The sequence below is a fragment of the Maylandia zebra genome, linkage group LG15, assembly GCF_041146795.1.
Source record: "Maylandia zebra isolate NMK-2024a linkage group LG15, Mzebra_GT3a, whole genome shotgun sequence".
In the NCBI taxonomy this organism is placed as follows: Eukaryota; Metazoa; Chordata; class Actinopteri; order Cichliformes; family Cichlidae; genus Maylandia; species Maylandia zebra.
Genome location: NC_135181.1, coordinates 17,101,141 through 17,125,872, shown reverse-complemented (window position 1 = coordinate 17,125,872; position 24,732 = coordinate 17,101,141). Strand labels below are relative to the sequence as shown.

General features: G+C 39.5%; 1 protein-coding gene across 1 annotated transcript; it reads right to left on the bottom strand.

Moving 5' to 3' along the window:
- Positions 1-1,698: 1,698 nt before the first annotated feature.
- Positions 1,699-24,483, bottom strand: fntb (farnesyltransferase, CAAX box, subunit beta). The gene is made up of 12 exons (XM_004550521.6): positions 24,225-24,483; positions 22,406-22,470; positions 19,125-19,197; positions 17,950-18,041; positions 13,671-13,817; positions 12,871-12,954; positions 11,162-11,248; positions 10,910-11,039; positions 6,182-6,314; positions 5,530-5,641; positions 5,304-5,418; positions 1,699-2,845 (listed from the first exon to the last, which is right to left on the bottom strand). The coding sequence occupies exons 1-12, from the start codon at positions 24,321-24,323 to the stop codon at positions 2,678-2,680; spliced, it is 1,305 nt and encodes a 434-aa protein (XP_004550578.1). The 5' UTR covers positions 24,324-24,483; the 3' UTR covers positions 1,699-2,677.
- Between the last annotated feature and the right edge of the window lie 249 nt (positions 24,484-24,732).

Below are 24,732 nucleotides of genomic sequence, written 5' to 3'. Positions count from 1 at the left end.
TGATCAGCATTTCCTTCGGTGTGTGAAAGTGCTAAAATATTGGACTCTGCTCAATTTCTTTTTTCTTTTTTTTAAGAATGGCTTCTTGACAGCTGCCTTTCCAATGAGACCATTTAGGACGAGACCTTATCAAACAGTAGATTGATCAACTGAAATGCTAAATGTCAACTGTTTAGCTGCTATTTGAGGCACTAAACATCGAAAAACTCAAAGGCTTTTCTTTTCAAAAAAATGTGCACAAAATGTTAAAGAAATCTACAATAAATCATACACGGGGACCCAGAATTGATCTACTGACTCCCCTGATGAAGGCTTGTGTGCCAAAATATGTTGGAAGGTTTTTGTTTTTTAAGTTAAACATGACAGTGCCATAAGAATAAAAACATTTGAAATTTTCAACTGAAAAGAAAGAGCCTTGGAACTTCTTTCCTCCTCCACCTGTTGAATTTCCTCAATTTTTTAAGGACTCACTGCACACATATACGGCACATTTCCAGCTCTTTGGGATTCACTTGTTGGCCCAAAGCTATGCCTCTAAATCAAATTTAAGACCAAACTGGAAATGGAAATACCCATCATAGATGAAATCTTATTTGGTCATTAATGACCTGTGTCATCATCCTTATGGTTTCCATGTTTTGTTTTTCAAATTTTAAAATGCATTTCACCGTTAACAGTTTCTAGAAGTCTGAAAATGTGCAATCGAACTGAACAATGCAGCCACATGGCGTGATCGAAAAAATGTGTGGCGGCGGCTTAACGAAGCTGTACGTGGGAACATTAAAGACTCAAACTGAATTTAACTGATTTATTGTGCAGGTGTAGTGAAGTCAGGTTTTTCTGGTTTTGTTTGTCTACCTGATGTGTTATAATTTCCCATTTTTACACGAGAGTCGTTTTTTAACCAGGTGGCTGAGCAGCGGCCAACCCCAGCCGACTCTTGTCTGTTCACGGTCATTCCCTTCTTATTTAGAGGATACTTTTGTGTGTGTTTCCTGCTCTCCGGTTTAACCACTCTCTGGATTTTAGAAAAGTCTACAAGCATCGGAAATATTTTAATTGCTTTAATATGTCATGTTCTTTGCCCTGAGTTGCACACATGTACCAATTTGATGACCTATTCAAGCGCCGAGTCTCCCTTCCCCAGTATCCACCTGTAACTGCCATTCCCATTACTGTAAATAACATGTTTGCATGGAATGAGCCTAGACACGCTGCCTTTATAAAGCTGATGCAATAAATCATTTGGCAAATGTCCAAAAGCTCCAGTTTCTAAAATAGGAGGGTGCAACTACTGAGATGAGAAAAACTAAATCGGATTTTGTATAGATTTATTCTGTCTTTTGTAAAGTCTAAAATGACCTCAAACGTAAACCTTTTAAGATCTACAATAACGCTTTACCCTTTTGAAAGCCTACTAGCAGTAACCCTTGATGCTCTTCCCTGAACTGAGCGTCTTTCATACTTCAGGCCTGCTTATAGGACAAAATGACTGGGTCTGCATCATCTAGCTGTCATCTGAAAACCTGGAAAATATCCTAATGGTCATCAAACCGCATCTTTATTGTTACACACTGAGGTGTCAAGTCATCATTAAGGGTACAAAGGAGGTCATAAAATGTGATCTTTATGGGGGAAAGAGTTAAGTAGCTGTCTTAGTACTTTGTCCCCATTTGTCCTGTAATCATGGACTCGACACAGTTTGCTACCTTTTAATTTAGCAACACAAACACCTGGTGAGGATCTACTGCATCCTGTTTTGCTGAGCTTCAAGTTAAAGGGAAATTACACAGAGTGCGATTATACACTCGCCAGCCACTTTGTTAAGCACACTAGTACCAAGTTAGATCCTCCTCTAACAAGTTGGTGGAAACATCTAACATGTGACTCTTGCCCATATTGACATGATAGCATCAAACAGGTGCTGCACATTGGTTGGCCGCACATCTACGATGCAAATCGCTTGTTCAAACACATCCCAAAGGTGCTCTGCTGGATTGAGCTCTGCGGACGCCATTTGAGTACAGTGAACTCGTTACATTCACGAAACCAGTTCGGGATGATTTCGGATGTGTGACACAGTAGATACACCATACAAGTGTGGTCACAAAGGGATAGACAGAATAGTATGTGGCATAAAAAAAAAAAAAGCACAGTTTGAATTTCAGGAGGTTGTTTTGACCATGCCTGTGTGTGTAAATACACCAAGTTGCTGCCCTATTGTTGGTTGCTTTACAAAAGCAGTGGAACTGGTGTACCTAATGAACTGGCCAGTGAATATAATACGTGTATAACATACAAACTCAGAAAAAACACCTGACCGACCCCCTCAGCACCCTAACACCATCATGAGAAAAGCTCTAACAAGTTTTATTAACCTACTGAAACCTTATAAAGTTCCACCTTTATTTCAGAGAATGAAAACAGACAATGCAAGCAAAAAAAATAAAAATAAAACATATTCAACTGAATGTGAGGCTGCCCTTGCAAAACCGTTGACCTTTATTTGGGGCAAAATTCAGCACTGGTCTGCAGCAAGGGTCAACTATCCCGCTTGTCCACAAAATACCTGACAACAGCTTCCCGGCTCAGGGGCGATCCCCAGAGTTGGCTGATTTTTGTTATTTTGTTTTGTTTTTTTTTAAAAACGCACAGTGACGTTACTGCTGAGGACCAACTAGGACTGAAGGTCAGCTGATGAGGAGGCAGCAGCAGCATCTGACGGTCTGTCTTCACCGGAGCCTCCCGGCTGCCTGCTGACCTCGGGAACGGGCATCCGGAGAAAGTGCTGCAGGGCCTGAGCCACCTTCTCTGGACAGATGTTGTAAACTGGATGAGTTGGTGCCTAATTGGTCAGAAGAAGAAAACAAAAGATTTGCGAGATATTTCGTTTGTCGCAGTATGTATTTTTTTTCTTATTATATCCCATTATATCCCATTAGTGGGTGGAACTGCAGTTTCACTATTATGATGCAGTTTTAACATTTTCATCACAGGAAGCTGCCACCATCCACCGAGACTGTTTTATTGATTTATCTGAGAATTGCACACCACAAAGAAACCCACTACACTTTGAGCTGAAAACACCATAGCTCAGGCACTTTAGGGATACAGTTTGAACCTGGCTGCTGTTTTAACCTACGAGCCGATATGCATATGCATGTGCAAGGGGAAGACTTGCTGTAAACAGCTGTCAGTGCCAGTAATGCAACAGCAAACAGAAAAACAAAACCAAAACCAACTGCCGCGGCCTTTACGTGCAACCACACGTGTCATTTCAGTAGCTTCAATTTTTTTTTCTTTTTTATAAACCCCACTTATTGTAGAGCATCTTTCAGAGCTTCTCATTTTATAGCTCGCTCATATTAAACCTGACTGCACTGCACTCGATAGTCAGCACGGGAACACCTTTGAGGCGTTTTTGACTCTTTATGCAGGTGCGTGCAGATTAAACCATGGCTGATAAAAGAAAACCAGTACTTTAATTATTTACTGCATGGTGATGAAATGAAAGGGTGCAAAAAAACAAGAAAAAAAGAAGCAGCAGTTACCCTTAAAGAGACAATTATACTGTTAGCTTCAATAGCTAAAGCAAGAATATTTAAGTTTCCCAGTTTTAGAGATACTGGCTGCAGAAAAATGTGCAACTTCTCTTGAAAATAATGGGATTATAAACCAAAAACTGCCCAAAAAGAAAGAAAAAACAAAAATAAAATACATATAAAATGTAGTGCAGAAATCATGTCCTGGTTATAAAAAATAAAAATAAAAATTGCCAACCTTCTTAAGCAGTTTCCCGTATGAGCGATTATCTCTGCAAGCAGCCGTGTCACTGTGCACAGTTAGTTCTCATCTACTCATGAAGAGCCGCTTGTGTTTGCAACTGCGTGACATGATATAAAAACCTGTATACATACATAATATTTGAGCTCTATTGTTGGTATTTCAGTTTTTGATGCAAAAAGGTCCTAAAACATTGTTTTATTTTAAATGAAACCACCTGATTTAATGCAGAGTTTTCAGCCGAGACTGACACAGACCTTTAGGAATGAATAATGCCATCAAAAATCTACATATGTCGTTAGCTACCATTTCAGACTTGAAACAATTAACAGTAATGTTAATCTCTTTAAACTGCTCAGGAGTTAATTAGTGTAACTCGGTGAGGACTCCGCCCTAACATAACAGCCTTTGGAAAAGCACCTTTTCTGTAAAACCTGTGAATGCTTTAATATGTGTTTCTGTCAAACATGTTCCACAGTGTCCTGTCAGTGGGTCTGCTACAGTCTGAATGACAGAAAACTTGAGATCAAACGGTGACCAGGAGGGTTTGTGCAGACGCCTGCGACCCCAGCGGTTTATTATGATCGCATGGACTCATCTGCTGAGGCATTATTATGCACTAGCTCCACATGCGGTTTCTCATGGCTGCTCTGCTTTTACCACTTATGCTGGACATCCTGCGGTCCCACTTGAGTCCGTTTTCCAAACTGACAGTGAATTGATGACTTATCAGAAAGCCTGTTCTCAAACCTCTGTGCTCTTTGGGAGCCTTGTTGTTGATGTCACTACAAATGCCCTGCATCCCAACTCTAAATGGAGCAGCTTGTACATTCGTTGCTCTCTTCAGCTTCAGCTGCTATTTCATTCTATTTCAGCTTTTTCTGTTCGTGCGCTTCACCCACCGCATTCTTTAATGGTACCGTTTGTTCCACGAGATTTGGCCCGGCCTACGAGCAGGTGCTGGGATCTCTGGTGGAAAACTGAGCTTCTGATCCAAGTCAGCCTGCATCTTCCAGTCCTGGACAGTATCCAAGAGTATAGCTCCCACTCTTGCAGACTGATTTGCTATACGTTTACCTGCTCTCATATATGCGGTCGGTGCTTACAAGTCCAGGAACAGGGGAAGGGATGACATTCGGGTAATTCTTGTTCTAGGTCTAGGATGACCGCCAAATAACGATGGATGCAAAGCTCTTAGCAAGAGCAACGTACATCCGTGTGTTTCTCAACCATCCCCTTCAGGGTCTCCACTAATGATGACTGAGACCTCACAGAGTTATTCAGAAAGCCAAGGTGGGTCAGACACATGAGTGTGCACTGATTATCTAATCTAACTCTGAGCGAAACAGGAAGGTAGAGTTAGAACTGTAGAACAGCTCATTTAGGATGACATGTTTTAACTGAATGTAAAGACCAGCTTCTGACTCCACTCCCCAACAAGTAACATGTCCTCTATGTAAAATATTTATTACACCCAACATTTGTCAAAGTTTCATATAATGTATATCTTTCATTCTCACCAATCTATTCTCCTCCTTGCCGAGGATCACCTCGTAATGGTTGTCCATGTTCCCAAAGTGCTGTGCTATGGAGAGGCCGCTGAGGCAGTAACACGTGTGGTAAAAATCTCTGGACCTGGACATACCAAGACAATAAAACAGGGCAGTGATGTAAAAACGCTACGCATGAGTAAAGCTGTACAAATATGTAGTGTGTGTGTGTGCGCTCAGATGGTGTGGTACTGACTTGCCAGGCTTATCCAGAAGGCCTCCTGTTGGGTTTTGACAGCACAGGAGGATGTACTCCTGCAAGGCCTGCTGCTCAAACATCCACCGCTGCTGACTCAGCTCTGACTCTCCTGAGCAAACACACAGGTCAGTCACAAGAGGGGAAAAAAAAAAAAACCCAACAAAAAAAACCCAGGATGATCCCACAGAAAATTCAGACTTCATTTTCAACATGAAAATGTGAACACCTGGCTATTTCCAGTTTTAACATTTTAAAACCCCCCACAGAATAACAATACAAATTAGTCAAAATCTAAAGAAAAATGACCTCCTAACCACATATTCTCTAATTTTCTGATTTACATTTTAGAACGAAGGACTGCTTCACGACAAACCTCAAGATTTTGACACTGATAAATCTATCACTCACTATTCAAAGAGTTTTGGGTGAAAAACGACTAAAACTGGAAAAATATTCTATCTTTGTTGCACTGACATTCATTCAGATCAGCTGAAGTCAGTGGAGACTTGCTGATATTATCATTTCAAATAATTCTGACCAAAAATCACGCTTTGCTAAATTGGTTTTCCTTGTGCCGCTTGATGCTACGGTGATGAGACCTTTCCATTTCGAACTGTTTTAAGAGTTTAGGGTCAAAATGTAAAGGCACCTTCTTTGTATAAGGCTCTGTGGAGTAAAGGCAGGAGTCCAGCTTGCCAGAAAGAGTAGCAGCCGTCCACTAGTTTATTGCAGCGGCCTTGGAAACCTCCTTCAAATCGCATCTGCCTGCTGACCACCCAACGCTGAGGAGGAAAGGTGACAAACACACATTTAAATACGCTGAATTAACAAACAAAGCATGTAGAACTCAAGAACTTCTACTCCTGCACCATCGAGAGCGTCCTGACGGCAAACATCTGCACCTGGTTTGGGAACAGCACCAAGCAGGACAGACGAGATCTGCAAAGGGTGGTGCGCTCAGCCGAACGCATCAATCAGAGCTCCCTGACCTGCTGTCCATCTACACCAAGCGGTGCAAGTCCAAAGCTAGGAAGATTATGATGGACCTCTCCCATCCCAACAATGGACTCTTCTCACTGTTGAGGTCTGGGAAGCGCTTCCGCTCCCTTAAGGCCAAAACAGAGAGAATGAGGAGGAGCTTCTTCCCCCAGGCTATTCGGGCCCTGAACCAGGTGTAGGACTGGACTCTCCCAAACACTTCACTTAAAGACTGGACTCTCACACACGTCACCACACGCACCACCACACATTTCCTATAATCCTATAATTCCTATAATCTTTATAATCTCTTCTGCTATTTGCACATTCTTTACTGTAAATTCCTAAGTTGATTTGTAAATTCTGTAGTAAACTGTAAATTGTAAATATTGTAAAACTTTTCTTCTGTCATTTAATGGTCGGGCATTGTACAGCTACAAGCATTTCACCCCCATGTCATACTGTGTATGGTTGTGTGTGTGTGACAAATAAAATTTGAATTTGAATTTGAATGTACTGCATGTGTTTGTGTCCCTTTAGCTCTGAGTGGAATCGCATGTATACCAACAGCTGAAAACCTCACAGGGTAAGACGAGACAGGAGGCAGGAGCGGACCAGACGGGACCTGATATTTTTCAGAATAGGAACGATTTAGAAAACTGCTGCCATGGAAATTGCCAACTGGTACAATCCAGTCCAATAGGACTGAATAATTATGGGATATTGGAGTTAATACCAGCTCCACTCTGGAAGAAGGGGTGGGGGGGGGGGGGGGGGGGTTAATCAATATGTGTATTAAACTACTGCACATCAGTTGCTACGAAGCAAACGTGGGAAAGAAGTATTTGAAATTATTTAATGTCTCATATTAAACTTTATTAAGCTGTATGGAAAATTATTGCATTTTATCTCACAACACAGACAGTGATATGTGCACCGGTGATCAGTAAATTAACGTTGGAGTATCCACCTAAATTTGATAGTGAGTATGTGTGTTTTGTGCAAATTTCCTTCAATTCATATTTTCTGTTATTTATTTTTCCACATAATTCCTCATTAAGTCACAGGGTACCATAGATGCTTCAAACATGCTACTGCTTTAGCTTTAATTTCACTGCATCTGGACGCTGAGATAAAAAAAATATATATATTGAACTTTGATTTGCTGCAGTGGTGGAGAGCGTTAAAATGGCTCTGAAAATTCTGCTGTTTACATAGAGCATCAAATTATCACAATGTATTTGATTTATGATGTGCATTGCATAAGTTAAGGAATTTGTAGGAATATCATTTGTGTTCTTTAATAACCAGCAAGAGCAGACTAAGAAAAAGAACATCATGATGTGTCCCCTTTTCTGTGCACTTGTGCTACAAGCAGCTGGCGTTCATGTTGATGGAGCAGAAAATAATAGTTGAGCAGCCTGCACTTTTTTGAGGAGTGGAGATTACATAACTGTCATTTTTATTGCACAAAAGGACAAGAACGTAACAGTGAAGCACAAAGTACACCCAGGCCAGAAAACGATCCACTCTAGCTAACGCAAAATTGAACTTTGTGTTAGCACGCTGGCTTTGCAGGTGCTTACAAAGCTCACAGAGTGAGTGTGTCCTGTACCCAGCCCAGCAGCCAGAGCCTTCAAGAGGTAACAGAAGCAGTGACGCCTGTAACATTTCCAGCCTCCATTTGTACCTCTACATGTTTCTACACCAGATGAAACTAAACTGCAACACATTTTTATTTGAAGTGCTCTTTGGACCAAATTTGCTCTCAACTTGGTGCACACACACAAAAAAAACTGTCATTTTGTTCTGGTAGCAGCCCTGAAATATAATAGAAACTGCTCAGTTAAGAAAAGAGAAACAAGGGTTAGTCCTAGTGAGTGTCCGTGGGCGAAAGAGTTAATAATGTGAAAATACCCAGGCCATGTAACACAAAAGCTGCTGATCAATGGCTAGGTTATTGGGGGAGCAGCCTAAACAAAGTCAACCCACTCCACCAGTTCTTCTGCATGGACACCAAGGCATTCCAGCTGAGAGATGTAATCTCCCCAGCATGTCCTGGGTCTGCTCTGCCCCCCCCCCTTAGGACATGTTGGAACACCTCACCTCAGAGTCACCCAAGAGATACTGGAGGAGAGTCACCTGAATGAACAAGCTCCCCACCTCTCTCTTTTAAAGGTTAGAGACTGGCCACATATGTAGTCATCCAAATTTGGATGAGGGAACTAATGGGTGTTTGCGTGCCACAGAGGCAAATTTTAATTAGTGCACCTTCAAAAGGTTTTAAATGTCTTAATCATGTGAGAAGTGGCCGCCTTTACCAAAGAAAGAAAAATGCAAGGCAAAGAAATAACGCGGCTTGCGGTAAAATGAGTATATTTGCCTGGTTGTTCACGGATTTAATGAATTCCTAATGAGAATCTGGACTATGATCATCACAAGATCATTAATAGATCCCCGTGAAAATAAACAATGACACCACGTAAATATGAAAGTTGTTCATTGTGAATTATCTATGTATCTCAGCGTTAATGATTTATGCATTCTCTCACATACAATTTTTAGGTTATGACTCGAGTTGTGCAGCGAGCGAGTCTCGCTGCTTTTGATATTCTCCACCTGGTTTCAACTTACAACCTTTGCTAACCCGCCGCCTTCAGTCAGAGCTATATGCCGGGCGTCTCTGAGGGACGGACAGTGACACACAACACCTTAGAGAGCGCGCTCTGTTGACCTGCCACTTGAGCTGGGTGTTGGGTGAAAATAACTAACGTTGTTTAAAGGTAGAGGGACTTTAGTGCACGCAGGTGTGGAAACAGGTTTACTTCACAGTTACATGCAAATGTGATCACACAGTATTTGAATAAAAGCTAAGGGATGATGACATCAAGTGTTTTATGAGCTCAATAAAATATAAAAAACTGCTGCAGACTGGCCTTCTGGTTACAGCCTTATCATTTTATCTTCTCAGGATGACCTCAAGCTTTGTGTCAGCGAGCATCTGCCCCACTGCAGCTTCCCTGAGCATGACTCAAAAGCTCGACCTGCATCAAAGCTAAAGGGCAGCTGCTCCTAACCTTTTACTACTAAGGAAGAAGGGAAATGAGATTTCCCTGAGGGGAGAAACAAAGCATCCCAACAGTTGCAAAACAAAAACTAATGTAAACCTCCAGAGTGCTCCGAGAGTAACTACATGCACAGATGTTTATTCCACAGTACAGAAAGAGTGATTGAATACACGGAAGCACATTATGGTGCAGCTAAACACGTAAAGAAGTCATAAAAGGAACATCGGCAGTTTTAGTAGATTCAGGAAGAGTGTAACCCGTGTTTTTCATAGCTCCAGTTTACAGATGTCTCCTAAACAGCTCACATGCAGGTCATTATTAAGTTACTCCTGTGTAAAGAGGACAGCTACAAGGACTCGGCGAATGCGTTTGTGTAATTGTGCCAGTTTAAACGAGTCTGTGAAGAAAGAGCAGGTTGCAGTTTTCCTGGAAACTGCTTCAAACAAATTATGAGTAACTTATCACAGAAACCAAACATAATCAAACTATCAGAATAAGGAATTTTTTAAAAGCTAAACATTTCTAGGCTGCTCTGCCTAGGTGACATCAATAAATTCAGGCCTCCTCTTTTAGCAAACAGCAGTAACATTCACTCTTTAACTTGGGACCCGCTCACTTCATGTAATCTGTGGTTATTTTGTTGCTTGAAGTCACTGAATACTTATTTCCTTTTAGTACTTCATGATGAAGTTTGCATTACTGCGACGTGCGATTGTGCACAATAAAAGTAACATGTAGTGTAAAGATGTATGCAAGGACAGTTCCTGAGTGACTAATTTTGGGTTTTTCTCACCTTTATTAGATAGTTTTCAGTAAAGAGCAGACAGGAAAGATGCCCAACAAAAGAGTCAAACCCAGCCTGCTGCATTTGGTCTTGCATTATCTGCTTGCCTGCTCAACTACTGAGCTAAACCAGCACCTGACGTTTGGCACTTTTTGTGAATGATTAACTTGGGAATTAGAGGCCTGTAGATGCATTAAAGTCAGTAAATATCATCACAAAGATAGTAAGTATGAGAAAAGCTTAACAATAAGTGGATCAGATTAATGTTTGTCGAATAGGAGAAGGAAAGACTGACATAGAGAGATTTCTCCACATTTTTCAGAAGATGAAATTTTGTTGTGAGTTGCAACATTGTATTTGATTTTTAATGACATTTTGTACTTGCTTCGTCACAGAACTGAGCACCCAACTTTGAAAGCGATAAAACTTTAGCACAAAGCCCCTGTTGTGACTGACAATGATAGCATCTTTTTCTGCTGTTGGGACACAGACTGAGCATTTGAGGTTACAATAGAGAGGAAAAGGCGGGGAGGGAGGATGTGCTCACCAGCAAGGCTTTCAGATCCAGCATGTGTTCTTTGCCCAGGATGACAAGGGCGGCTGTACCACAGAACGTGTAACCGCCGTGTGCCTCCAAACCCGGTACTCCACTTAAACCACCCTCCCAGTTCTGACAGCTAGAAATCAGAAAACCATGTAGTTAAAAAACAAAAAAACCCATACACTGGATTATGTAAAAAAAGCAGGACAAAAATGCTCTTTAATAATTTACTCAGAGTGCTGTGGTCGGTTGTTGTACCTGAGAATCCAGTTGGTTGTGTTTTCAAACAGTTTAGGTGTGAGGATGTTTGTGAGCGATGCTACCGAAGCTGCACAGTATGCACTCCTAAAAAAGCAGAAAAAACAAATCAGGCTGATAAAGATCACGATAAAGTTGAGAGGGAGCAGGAAGCTCTCGCTAAACATCATCATACTGTGTTTTAGGCTGCCAGCAGACCAAACAAACATCCAGTTTGCCATTTATGTTCCCCTGCTGTTCAGTCACAGTCATTTTGACTGTTACATATTTTGTTTCCCTGCAATGTTGAGACTGCAAGGAATCATAACTAAACTAGAATTCAAGAAAGGTGTTTTTTAAATCTTTGATATTGTCAATAAATCACTTGAAAAGCTCAGGTATCAGACGTGCATAAAACTCCTTATTTGGTTGCAGAGATCGTCCAAAAACTCAAAAAGTGTTATATAAATAATCTTCTATCTTTATGATGAACACCTTGGCTATAGTTCATGTGGGTTCACAAAACTATGTTAACTAAATAACTAGAAAGAAAGACTGTTTTAATAATTGGGGTTTATTTGATTTCAATTTCTTTCAAATATGATATAAAAGTTGAACCGATGTGCTTATGTGTGCTGGGAAAAACCTTAAACCAGGTTTGTAGAAAGACAAGTTACTTTTTTTCCTGTTAAGATGTCGAAACAAAACAAATCTGGAGCAACTATGTGATGTTATCACGTTAATATGGACCAGAATCTATGGAAAATGTTTCCAGCATCTTGTTGAATCTATGAAACAAAAAAGGCAAAACAGGATCCAACCTGGAACTGGCAAGCTGTACCTAATAAAAAGTTCCCCTAGAATGTATAAGCCACTTTTTGTTGGAGTACTTTCATCTGGAAAATACATTTAGTGCTGCTCGTGAACAGTGACAGCAGCCAGACTTGTTCGTGGTAATTAAATTGAATGTGTGTTTTTTTTTTAAAGCTAAGCTATATCAGACTTCTAGCAAAAACAGTGAAAACACGAATAAGGCAACTAAATCTTTGCATAACACTGTATATCACCACACTTACACTAACATCAAATCAGAAAATCCTGTAATTACAACCCCTAAAAAAAACTTTCAAAATAAGGATAACTTTGTTGACAGTTTAGAAAAATGTGACACAAAATGGTTTATCAAAAACTGAATAGCAAAACCTGCCTAAGAGAAAGACAGTTTTAGTAATACATAACGGCACCTCGATGCTAATTGGTTGGAAACAGATATCAGGCTCCTCTGAGAATGAAAAAGTACCTTCTGAAGTTCTTTGTTCAAAGGAAACTGAACCTCAAAGAACAAAACAAAAACATAACAAAAAGCCCCACATAACAGCCTCAAAGAGGAAAAAGCACACACACACATCCGAAATGAGATAAATCCACTATTATGTAAAAGAGATGTGGGCATTTCTCATTATTTCCCCTGTTATCAACACTAAAAGAAAACACAGGAGAATATAAATACAAAGCAGAGTGTGCTTAAGGGGAAATTAGCCTTCAAAAATGACCCCTTTACTGTGATCAACACAGTATGGACACCAAAGATGTTTGGTGTCCAAGCAGTCATCAAAGATGTAGTTAACGATATAAATTTTCTTATGTGATGAAAAGCAAATTCTAAAAAATAAAAACCTACAGAAAAACACAAGGATAGAGGAATCAGAATTTATCTTCTGGGGCCTCACCTGACATCCACCTCTCCACCGACGTGCATCACAAAGGAGCCATCTGGCTGCTTCACTGACCACAAGAAATCTAGCAGCTTCTCCCTGGAGGAAGTCAAAACAGAAGGGGGAGAAGGGTTGATTAGAAACAAGGATGAGTTCATGGTGTAAAGAGGAGGAGGAGGAGGCGCTGTAGATGGAGTGAAGAATAAACAGAGGAGAGAGAGGGCAGGGGGTGGAAGAGTAGGTGCTGCAAATTTAATAAAGCACTAATGCAAAGTCAACACCCGCTGTCTAAATCTGCGTCGCTGCGAAGAAACGGGAATCGCTGCTCGACTGTAAACACGCAAAGCGTCACCTTTTCTCCATCACGCAGAGTCAATTAGGAGAAAAATAACTCATGTAAACAGTGTTTCGAAATGGTCTTATAATGAGCTGCTGGTTAAATAACATTAACATGATCCGTAGCTGCGACAACCCCCTCCAACTGTAAGAAAATGTGTTATAGTGGTTATAGCATAGGAGGGAAATTCAGTTACACAAACAAATTTAAAGGCGTAAATTATGAATTTCAATTACACAGCCACAGTTTATTTTCATCTTTATTAAATAGCCTATAAAATACAAATAAATATCCAAGATACAATAAGAGCACTGTAATAAACTATGCAAGTCTAAAAGAAATCCAATAAATATCATCACATAAATTAGGGGTTGTCTGACATATTAATTTCAAACAAACTGAGCTGCTTTAACGGAAGCTGTTTTGTGTTTGTCATGTTGTCATTTTACCACCCTAGCAGCACACTGTGTGATCATACCTGTCTATAACATTATAGGCCTCATCTGTGCCGATGATGCAGAGGGCGTTGACGGCAGCGTAGGTGGGTGCAAGGTGGGCGTGTTGCCCCGGTCCCCCGGCAAAACCCCCTGTTGGGCTTTGACAGCGTGCCAGAAACTGACACACACTGGAGAGCAAAGATACAGAGGTTATAATATCATTATTTATTTAATATACAAACTGACAACCACAAAGAGCAGCCAAATGGTACTGCATGAATGTACTACAAACACCAGCATACTCTTTCTTACATGCAGGATTGCTGAAATTGCATGGCAGCAATAAAACACTCATTAATTGTATTGATAGTTTGAACAAATGTACTAGTCCACCACCCAAAGGTTTACCCCACAACTGCCCTAAATTAACAGTAATTGCCAAAAATCATATTAATGTTTGTAAAGGCTAATCCAGCAGCAATAATGCTAAAATATAATTACTGTTTTTAATCAATTTTCAAATTCACTGTTTTACTATTTTTTTCAGCTTTTTTGTAAAACACATAATTTATTTATTTATTCGTTTGATTAAGACGGCAAGTTACAGTTACCATTTACCTCAGATCTGTGTCAACACCCAAAGGGTTCGCAATTTTTGGCACGTTTAGGCAATCTGCAGAAATGTATGTTTGCACAGATAATGAGTTTTGATGCTCACTTCCTTGAGTTACACAAGATATTGACACGATTTCTAAAAATAAATAAATAAATAAAAATAATGCTGATATCTAAATACTATTTTTAGAACCAAATATTCAAGGAGGTGTCAAGAAATGGGGATCACAGCCATGTCGTATGTTGCAGTTACACATCTTTAATCACAAAAACATTTACTACCAGTAATTTGTCAGTGTAGTTCTCCTACATGCTTTATAGCTTTTTTTTAAAAACAGTAAGTGGCCCATTACTGTGGCATGGATAGTGTATTTTTTAAACATTATAGTCTTCAATCTTATTGCAGTTTTCTGCTTCTAATCACTGCATTGCAATGTTTTGCCGTAAACCAAGGCTAACAGTAGAACCTTCAGTAGAAAGGTCTGTTAGCAGCTGCAGATATCGAATACCCAATGTGACAATCAAAATGATATGAAGGTGACGATCACGTTGCTTTTGCATAGAAATGATTAGAAACCATGATTACTTGCATTAGCACATTTTTAGAATATCTTTCATAGATAAAGGATGTGGTATGAGGCTGATAAGCACAAAAATACGTCATAAATTACTCCACTTGGTCATCTGAGGGTCAAGTAATCCTGTACAATACAGATTCCAGTCTGTATAAGTATGTACGTATAGCAGCTTTTCTTTCTGTTTAAAAGTTTGACGCTAATTATTTCACCTGACTTGAACAAACCACTTTTTCTGCACGCTACACAGTTTCCATTTACTAAATAATCACAGCTCCTATTTTCTATCTCAGACCGGCAGAAAGTTGGAAGGCTATAAAACACGCTCCACTGGGCTATTTCACTTTAGCTGACGTGTCATACTGCATAGACCAACTCTACCACAGGTCCCTTTCTTTCCAGCCTCCATGCACCACGCTGCTTTGCTCACAAATGTCCTCTTCATCCTCCGCCATGGAGAAAAATAATAAAACTGTAAGAGTGCTTTGAGCCAAGTGAGTTGGAAGGGAAGCCCACTTTAATTTTGGCCAACCGGTCTGGTGCCAACACTGACCTGAGAACAGTGTACACTTCATAAACCAGAGAAAGCAATCTCTTGTAGGTTGCATTGTTATAGATCGTTGAACAGGGCCAGTGTTTTTGTGTGTGTGAGCACAAAGCCATCACGTTGGTGCCCGGGCAGTGCCAGCCGGTGTGCTGGCACGCCTCACGGTTATAATGAGAGCGTGGGCTGGCAGCCTGGAACGGCGACTCGCTACGTGGTTTGCAGAGTGCTACTTTGACTGGCAGTAATTTAATCAAATGACATTTTGGTGGCAGTGAGAGCAACAGTGTTTGAAGCCGTGTCAGCATAAAAAAAAAAGTACTTATAAGTACACCTGCCAGTCATGCACAATGTTGTCATCACTTTTAATCACACATATCAGGCATAATAACTCTTGGAAAAACCTTCATTTCACTGCTTCAAACATCAACACCCCAACTTTTTATTACTGCGAGTTTTCTATTACAGAGAATAAATTAAACTTCTTGAAGTTGGCTATGGAAACAAGGACAAGGGATGATTTAACAGCAAAGCCCAGGCCAATGCTGCAGCTGGACAGGAAAAAAAAAAAAAAAAAAAAAAAAAGGTCATTATATGGTAATTTAATCAACATCTTTCATCTCTTACCACTTCTGGTTCTGTTTTATAAAATGGTGACTTGTGTTTTAGGAAGGGAGCCAGAGGATAGGAGGAGTTTACAGTAACATTGGTACATGTAATGTAGTATAATGTCTGCGTCCAACACCCTGAACCTGTGGTGGGCCACTTGTGATCACGAGGCTCTTGAATAGGTCGCCCGGTGGGAGAAACCTGTCTACAAACAATTGCAGTCTGACTCGCACTGCTGGCACTTGATCCCCTTCAATTCATAACAGTCAGATTCCTGACACGCTGCAGTCAGTCAGAGTCAGTCTGCACCAAGGAGTGTATCCCATGTGTGACATGGACATGGCTCTTTGCAATCGGGGATTCGACTGAACTGGCTGCCAACTGGTTGCATTCTGGTTATATAAAAATAAGGTTGCTGAGCACTTAAACTGCCATCTTGCAGGAACTACATCACTATTTTGGGGGGAAATTTTGGGTCCAGATCTATGAGGTTCCAGCTAGACCAGCGGTCCCCAACCTTCTTTGCGCCACGGACCGGTTTATGCCCGACAGTATTTTCACGGACCGGCCTTTAAGGCGTCACGGATAAATACAACAAAATAAAACCAGTACCGGTACCGAAAAAAAGAAGATTTATTCATAACACATGTGAAAAGACCCAGGAAAACCGAGTTAACGATAAAAACGATAACAAAATACCGATAAAAACCCTGAACCATACATTTCACACCTGAGCCTCAACTCTCGCGGCCCAGGGGTTGGGGACCACTGAGCTAGAAGTAGTTAATATGAATTTTTCTGTAGGTAGATGGCAACAGAATTGCAGTGTTTACAATATGTCACAGTTACAAATGAATTTTAAGTATCTGCCAACTTCAATCACAAACTGACAGCAAGTGGTCACAGACCTGGTCCCCATTTTCAAAGCAACCGTTTCAAAGGCAACAAAATCACAAGTTCACACTCATTTTGTTTGTGCCTCAGTATCCAACTGCTGTTTGCCACAGTGTGACTGTAGCGTAAGGAATAAAGTATAAAGGACATTTTAATTGAGCTAATAATCTCTTTTTATTGTGTATAACCTGAGACATAGGAAGAGCTAGTATAACTGTATTCTGTACAGATGTAGTCTGATCTTCCAACTTGTTTTAAGCAATATAACACGTTTAAACACATCTGGAGCATTTTAGAAAAATATGTTGAAATTTTGGGTTTATTCATATGTACAATTATACAAATGTGCATAGCCCCTGGGTTTGAGAACTGAAGCAGATGCCCTAAACCTGCATTCTTTTTCAATGGCCTCTATAGGAAGTCTGAGGGAAAACAGCCTCAGGTTCCTAACTCTGTGACATTTACCACTGTACTTATAGGGTGGTCGGTAATTTCAGATCATATGGAATAAGATAAACTACATTATGTTCATTATTGGAGCCAGAAAGGAGGATTATCCTGCTCAAAACTGTAAACCGTCTCCTTTTTAGGGCCTAGTTTAACATAAGAGTTTGCTACTACTACCAGAAGGGGGCGGTAATGTGTCTACAAGCTGTCTGCAAACTACCAATGATCAACCATAACAGAAAAACACCACTTCCCTAGCTACCAGGAGGTGGACCTGAAAGTTGTGTGTGGTTATATTAGATTTTGCTATACAAAAGAGAAAACTGCAAAGCAAAAAAAAAAAAATGCAGTCATCAAGGATGTTGTGTAGAAATCTTTAAAAAAATAAATGAAAATGAAATCCACTAAAAAACTCTGTTAAGTAAAGCTAGCATATCACAACTATATCATATTTCTACATTTACTATTTATGGATATTTATAAATAAAGGGCGGTGGGGTATTGGTGGGTGGCATCTTCAACAAACCTGCTTTACTGCAATAATTATGAGAACTATGCAAAAAGCAATAAATAACAAAATTCGTTGGCAGTGCACGGGTATTATTTGGCTCCACTCTGTTGTCGTGTGTGACTCACTCTGAGGCGACGGCAGCAGGAATGGGCTCCTGTAGTAACTCCAGACTGTGAAGAATCCAGAAGCAAAGCCACGGCCGGCTAGCATCCAGACACTACTCGCACAGACACACACACACAAAATCAAATGGGCATCACATGACCGATTACAGCTATAAATGAGATTGTGAGATCAGCCAGTCAGAGGCACAGATGAGAGAAAAACAACTCTGCCAGACACACAAGGGACAGGAGGAGGAAAATGATGGGAGTGAGCCACACAGAAACATCATACAAACTCATTTTCTGCAGTTGGTAAATGGACTTTATGATTATGTCTGCCATTTATGATGCAAATATTAGTTGTGTGATGCTTTTTGTGCTGATTTTATTACATATAATTCAAACTCAGTTTGTTCTCTTTAGCACTGCGTACACTTAACTACACAAATTGGCTGTCTGCCTGCTTTTGTGTGATCAAAGGAAACTCCACTGAAATAATGAAGGTACTGAGCCGAAGAAAAGGTGAAACACAAATGCTTTTCTCTCTTCTGGCTAGAGTAACAAAAAGCACACACATTAAAAAAGTAAAAGATTTTAAAAAAGCAGTGACTTTGCCAGAAGCAGACAACTATATTTTTTTGGCCAATTGAAAATTGCAGCATTTCTATTTAAAGCAGAGGATAACAATTCGGCATTTTTCCAGAGGCAGTGAGATTTGTGTCGTACTGTTCAGCACACGATATTAAGCACACACTCACCAGCCACTTTGTTAGTTACACACTTAACGGCTTGCTAATGCAAATAGCTAATCATTCAAACAATGAATGTGGAATGGTTGTGCCAGACCAGCTGATCTGAGTATTTGAGAAACTGCTGATCGACTGGAATTTTCACACACAATCTTGCGCTGTAGGGGAACAGGAGATTCTCATCATGGATGTGCGATGGACAAAACTGCAGCAATTGTGTGATGCTATCATCATAATATGGACTAAAATGTCTGAGCAATGTTTCCAGCACTGAACAGCTCAGCTCAGAAGGCAAAAGGAGCACAACTAATAAAGTGGCTGATGAGTGTAAATACAACGCCTACTTTGATTGAAATACAGGTTTATAAGAAAAAATAAAACTACATCTACATATCTACAACACATAATTTGTGTGCGTTTTCTTTATTTATTAGTAATTTACTTTACCTCATAAGCATCTGATAAATGACGTAAGCCCTTCTTGAGATACTGGTAGTGTTGTTCCCGCAACAACGTTGGCCTGAAAAACAAACGAGGGACAAAAAGTTAAATGTCAAACAACTTGGAAATTTTTTTTAAAATAAATAAAAACAAAATCAGAAAAGTGTCAGTACTCATAATTTCAAAACTTAGACACACAATTCACTTGTTTTTCTAACATTTGTAAGTTTAAATTTTAAAAAAAGAAGAACTGATTTATGTGTCAAAAATTAATTATTCACCAGGTAGCCCAAAATCTGAGAAACACAAATAAAATGATCGTCTACGCAAGGGTTTGTGATCAAACTCTGCATTATTTATTCACTCGTTTCAGATATTCAGATCCTCAGCAGTCTAATTAGCGACTTCTGTTTCCTTCCTTATTTTTTATTCACTTTCTATTAGGAGAGCTTTGAGGCCTGTCCTCATTAAGAACAAAAAGAAAAAAGAAACCAAAGCCAGGCAAACCAAAACATCAGCTTAGCCTTTCAAGTTTTAAAGTATTTCTCAACGAAACTAAAAAAAAGAAAAAGAAAAAGAAAAGAAAGTCATCATGTCTATCATATTTTTCAGCACTGTGTTTTTTTAATTTGTTGTCGATAGATTTTTATGCATAAAACTCTTAAAACTATCTAGGGAGCAGCACCACAAACCACCCATTAATGCTGTGGTATGTGATACTGGTCCATATCGTATTCTTATCCCGAATAAACATCAAATTAAATTGAGGTAGACATATATATAATATATAGGAAATTAAGGCAAAAACAAATAAAAATAAACATATGAATGAAAGAATGCCTTAAAACACTATAACAGAATGACAGAAACTAAGGAGCCGCATAGTTAATCTTTAAATGTTTGAAGGAAAATTCAGTCTGCAGCTCTTCATAAACATAAGTCTGACTATATATCTGCATCAATGACAACTGATACCCACCCACTCTGATTCTCTGCTTGACCTTTCCACACAGTGTTCGCTACACCTGTTATAATATGCGCTTTCTACCAACACAGAATGAGTCACAGATCACTACATGACAGAAGCAGAGCTCCACATCTAAAACCTCGTCTGCCCACCACACAAATATATGTTCAACCCACCCTTTTAAATGCTGAGAGCTCGACAGGCTACACGCAAGTGTACACAACGAAACCAAAAATTAGTGAACGAAAGAAAACAAAAAATACAAAATGTACAAACAAAAATACAACTAAAAAGATAGGGGGGAAGAACAAATTAAAGAAATAAATGAATGACCAAACAAATAAATAAATAGAGCAAAAGAAAAAGAAAACGAATGACCAAATGATCGGAAGGAAAAAGAAATTAATGAAAGAATAAAAGCTATGGAAAAAAACAGTGAATAAAAGAAGGAGAGAAAGACTAGATAGAAAGAATAGAAGAACTAAAAGAGAAAGAAAGCACATAAAGAAAGAAAAAATATTACAGGCAAATTCTCTAAAGAAATAAACTAATGAAGGAAAGAAAAACAAACAGCGGAACAAAAAATGAAGGCACAACAAAAAGATATTTTTACAGATTGCTGACATTGATTATAGGTTTCGTCGACCCAGCTAATTCAAAGAACTTGCCAAATTTGCTTTGTCGTACCCCCATCAGGACATTTCTGTTAGAGCTTGTAGCTATGGATCCCTTAACCAGAGGCGCTGAGGGTTAAGACCCTACTTTCAAATCCCTCCTCAAAACTTATTCTTACAGAAAGTAATTTTTAATAATAAAAATGTTCTCATTCCGCCTTTATTTATTCTTAAATACTTCATTTTACCCATCCTGTAAATCACTCACTGTTTTTATATTTCATATGATCCATTTATTATGTCCTATAAAGCACTTTGCAACTATGTTTTAAAAAGCGTATCTAAAAACTTTAAATCTCCCACCTGTTTGAGGTCAAGTCCCGGCCAAGGCTGAAAAAACAATTATCACCACTAAAAGCAGGACCTCAGCTGATGAATATCACGGATTCTTTAGTAGTACTAAAATGCATTTCTCCATTGGTTGCAGTACCGCTGACATTCACATCTAGCAGTTGTCATAGAAATGAGATGAGTCACCTCATTGAGAAGCGACGGCAGCTGATAGCAGAAGCAAACTACGTGGGCAGATCTACTCGCCGCTAAGATAACAGCCATCGTGCATCACAGTGCAGCCTTCTCTAATAGCAAACAAACAGCAGGTGTTTGTGGGTAAAAAAAACAAAAAACATAATAACATCTACGGCCAATAATGGTGTTCCTGTAAATGCCTCATAATGGCTGTTCATGTAGTCACCTTTATGAGTGACTGATGAATACGTAATTATTATTGCTATGGCTACACAACGTCTGGCCTACTTGTCAGCAAGAGTCTGAAAATGCACACTTTTCTGTCATAACCAGGCCAATTTAGTGTCCTGGTTTCAGGTAATGACTTTAACAATGTAGGAAACCAGGTCTGAGTCTTTAAAAAAAACAAAACAAAACAAAACAACAAAGTAAGATTTTGAGATTTTTATAAAGAGACAAGGCAATTCTACTTTTCTGCTTCAAAAGAGTCACCTGACAAGGAACTCCAAAGAACCCATCCCGTCTCCTTTTTCAAACATCAACATTACCCATAAATGACACAATCCCACATATAGTGAAAAATACTTTGGGATGCACTGAAAATTGGTATTGGTCGACGTTTTCCTTACTGTCTGCTATCGGCCCATTGGCAAATAAATTGCCAATCAATGATGGCAGTGTTTATCACCTACATCCTTACATCTGTAATCTACTTTCCTCATTTTGTATGATGGAATGTGTGATTCTAAAAATGTACTGCAGTGTGAAGGAGGACTTCAAATTGTTAATTGTTCCCCTTGGACAAAAGGAGAAACAACCCCCCTCCTCCTTTAGCGGATATCCAAAATCTCTATAATGAGAGCTCATCACTCCCCGCAAACGGGATAAACATAGAAATTAGTGGGAGATGATTAAAATTCTGGAGCCTACAGGTAGATGTTGGTGCAGTTTAGGGATTGAAAATGTTGGCAGCAACACATGGCAGCATCAGCATTAACATGTCAGAGGGAGAGATGGGGATTTGCAGTTTAATTAAACATTCAAATCTGAAGGTGGTGTTTGATATATGAAGTGTGGAGAACGAGGCACATCACAGGCTGTAGTGGGCTGAGCTGTCTGCCTGAAAAAGCTCACAGACTCTGCTCCATTGTATTCTACAACACACTGCGGATACTTACTGTGGTAAGCTGTGTATTTGCTTGTAAACACTCATGACTTCTTGAATGGATTTCTCCACCTTTTTCTAAAAAAAAAAAAAAGAGAAAAAAAGCAGCATGTGATTGGTTGTTATGAAGCTTATTTTGAGGGGAAAAAAAACATATTTTAGGCATTTCAGAAAACAGGATTATTTCCTATTTAAAAATCTGGACTAGCATCAGCCACAAAATTCAGAAAAGGTGCGATTGATGTGTAAACCCCTGAACATTAACAGCTCATGTGTGTTTTGTGGTCAAAACTGTCAACTCAATCAATTCAAAACATATAACCTCGTATTTGTGCCTTACACATGACCTATATTATGGAAAGTGACTGAAAGAGTGTGAGCTACTTTATCAACGTTAGCAGCCAGGAATATTTAAAACTTCTATCATAATAAAATGGGTAACTTTTGACATTATTTGTTCATGTATAGCTTAATTTAGACCAGGGATGTAAAACATATGACAAGTGGGTGAAAAAAGCCAGCCAAAGGGTCCAATTTGACCCTCTTGAGGGCTTTGCAATGTGTGAAATTTCTTGTGACATCACCAATAGTCACTACTCTTCCTGCTATGGGGATATGCTACAATATGCATACATTTCTGATTGTACTGTTTTTTTAAGTGTATGGTGTCATCAAAAGGGGTAAAAATCAGCAAAATTAGCAAAAGCAACAAGGCACCTAGATGGACACCTGATCATTCCACCTGATCGAGTTTTATGTATGTTTGCAGAGACCAGAAACATAAATAGTACATCTTATAAGTTACACTCTAACATAACTATCATAATAGTTCTTTTAAACTATATATGACCATTTAACAGTGTACCTGTAACCTGTATATTTTCATTATCTTTTTCTCATTGCATCTTTCTCCTCCTCTTCTTCATCTGCCTGATCCGCCATCACTGCTCTCATTTCCACCTCATTCCCACCTCATTTCCTAAGACAGCCAGGTCTTCATTTGTTCACTTGGCACTTTTAAATGTTTTCCTAAAGTATGAACAAATTCAGGTACTAAAATATTGATAAATCACTGAATTGTGCATACCCACTGTAAGAGACAAACAGTGATTTTGACACCCTGGATTAAGATGTGTGTGCATGCTGCAGCAGCTGTCGCACCTTCCCACACAGACTCGAGAGAAAGATCTCTTTTTGCAAATAGCAAAAACGTACATAACAATAATGTTTGCACCCCCCGAAAAAAATGAAAGATGAACTTTTTAGAAATGAGCAAAAACGGCAGTCTGAATCCTAGTTTCCTTTTGTATTAATGCAGTTCTAACTTGTGCCTTGACTGAAGTGATAACTGTTACTGGATCTGATCTAAAATGATTGCAGTGGAGTAACTTTCAAGAACAGTGCCCAGGATGCAGAGATGTTCAGACGCTGTCAGAAATTGACGTCTTATAAGGTTTTTTCAAAATAAAAGCCCTCTCCTGCTATCATGTTTTAATTGGGAAGAAACTAAAGACAAAGTTAGACTTTATGTCATGCCCAGGCTTAACTATTTTAATTAGTTGGCTAGCAGCTAGCTACATTCAAACTTAATCTCATTAAGGAACAAAGCTAGCCATCCATGGGCTAAATGGATAAAGCACGGCGAACTAATGCCCGCAAACAAGTTTCTGATTACTTTTTCAATCAAAGTGCCGACATTTTAGCAATATAACGCATTGTGTGTATGGCAGCTGAGTTTCTGTGCACTTTTTTACACCCAGACTGGAGAGCCGCACGTTAGCATTAGCCACACTGCCTTATAAAAAAAGAAAAGCTAACGCTCGTGTGCTTACCTGCTCCACAGAAGTCACCGTCTCTACCCCGTCATCCAAGAACATTTCTGCCGATTGCTGCTCACGGAAACACCACAGAGGGTTAGGCATGTTGTCCATGGTGGTGAAGGGACCTCTTTAGATGTGCGGACGCTCTAAGTGAAGATATAATTTTGTCGCTATTGGTTTGTTTTGACAGTTCACTCACACTTTCGCTGGACTCCGCTCACTTCCTGTTGGGCGGAAACTGCGTGGATAACTGTTACGGTGTCTCCAAAGGAACAAACTTCTTTAGTGGCGTTTTATTCACTGAACGCGAGAATGTAAAGAAACGAGCGGTGCCGCTTGGAAAAGTGGTAAACATACATTTTAAGTGTTTATGAGCGTGTGTATTGTGACCATTTTAATTTAATTTCATTAACTGGCATTCTGAGAGTCAATGTAACCGCAGGTAATATTCCTGCTGGTAAACTACCCGGTGGGGGGCGGGGGGGATACCGGAAATAGTTCCGTTTTGCCTTCCAAATTA

Coding starts and splice junctions, on each gene's coding strand:
- fntb (XM_004550521.6), bottom strand. CDS start 24,323: ATGGACAACATGCCTAACCCTCTGTGGTGTTTCCGTGAGCAGCAATCG. Junction 13,818..17,949: donor CCTGCTGCCGTCGCCTCAGA/GTGAGTCACACA, acceptor TTTGCTCTCCAG/TGTGTGTCAGTTTCTGGCAC. Junction 12,955..13,670: donor GCCTATAATGTTATAGACAG/GTATGATCACAC, acceptor GACTTCCTCCAG/GGAGAAGCTGCTAGATTTCT.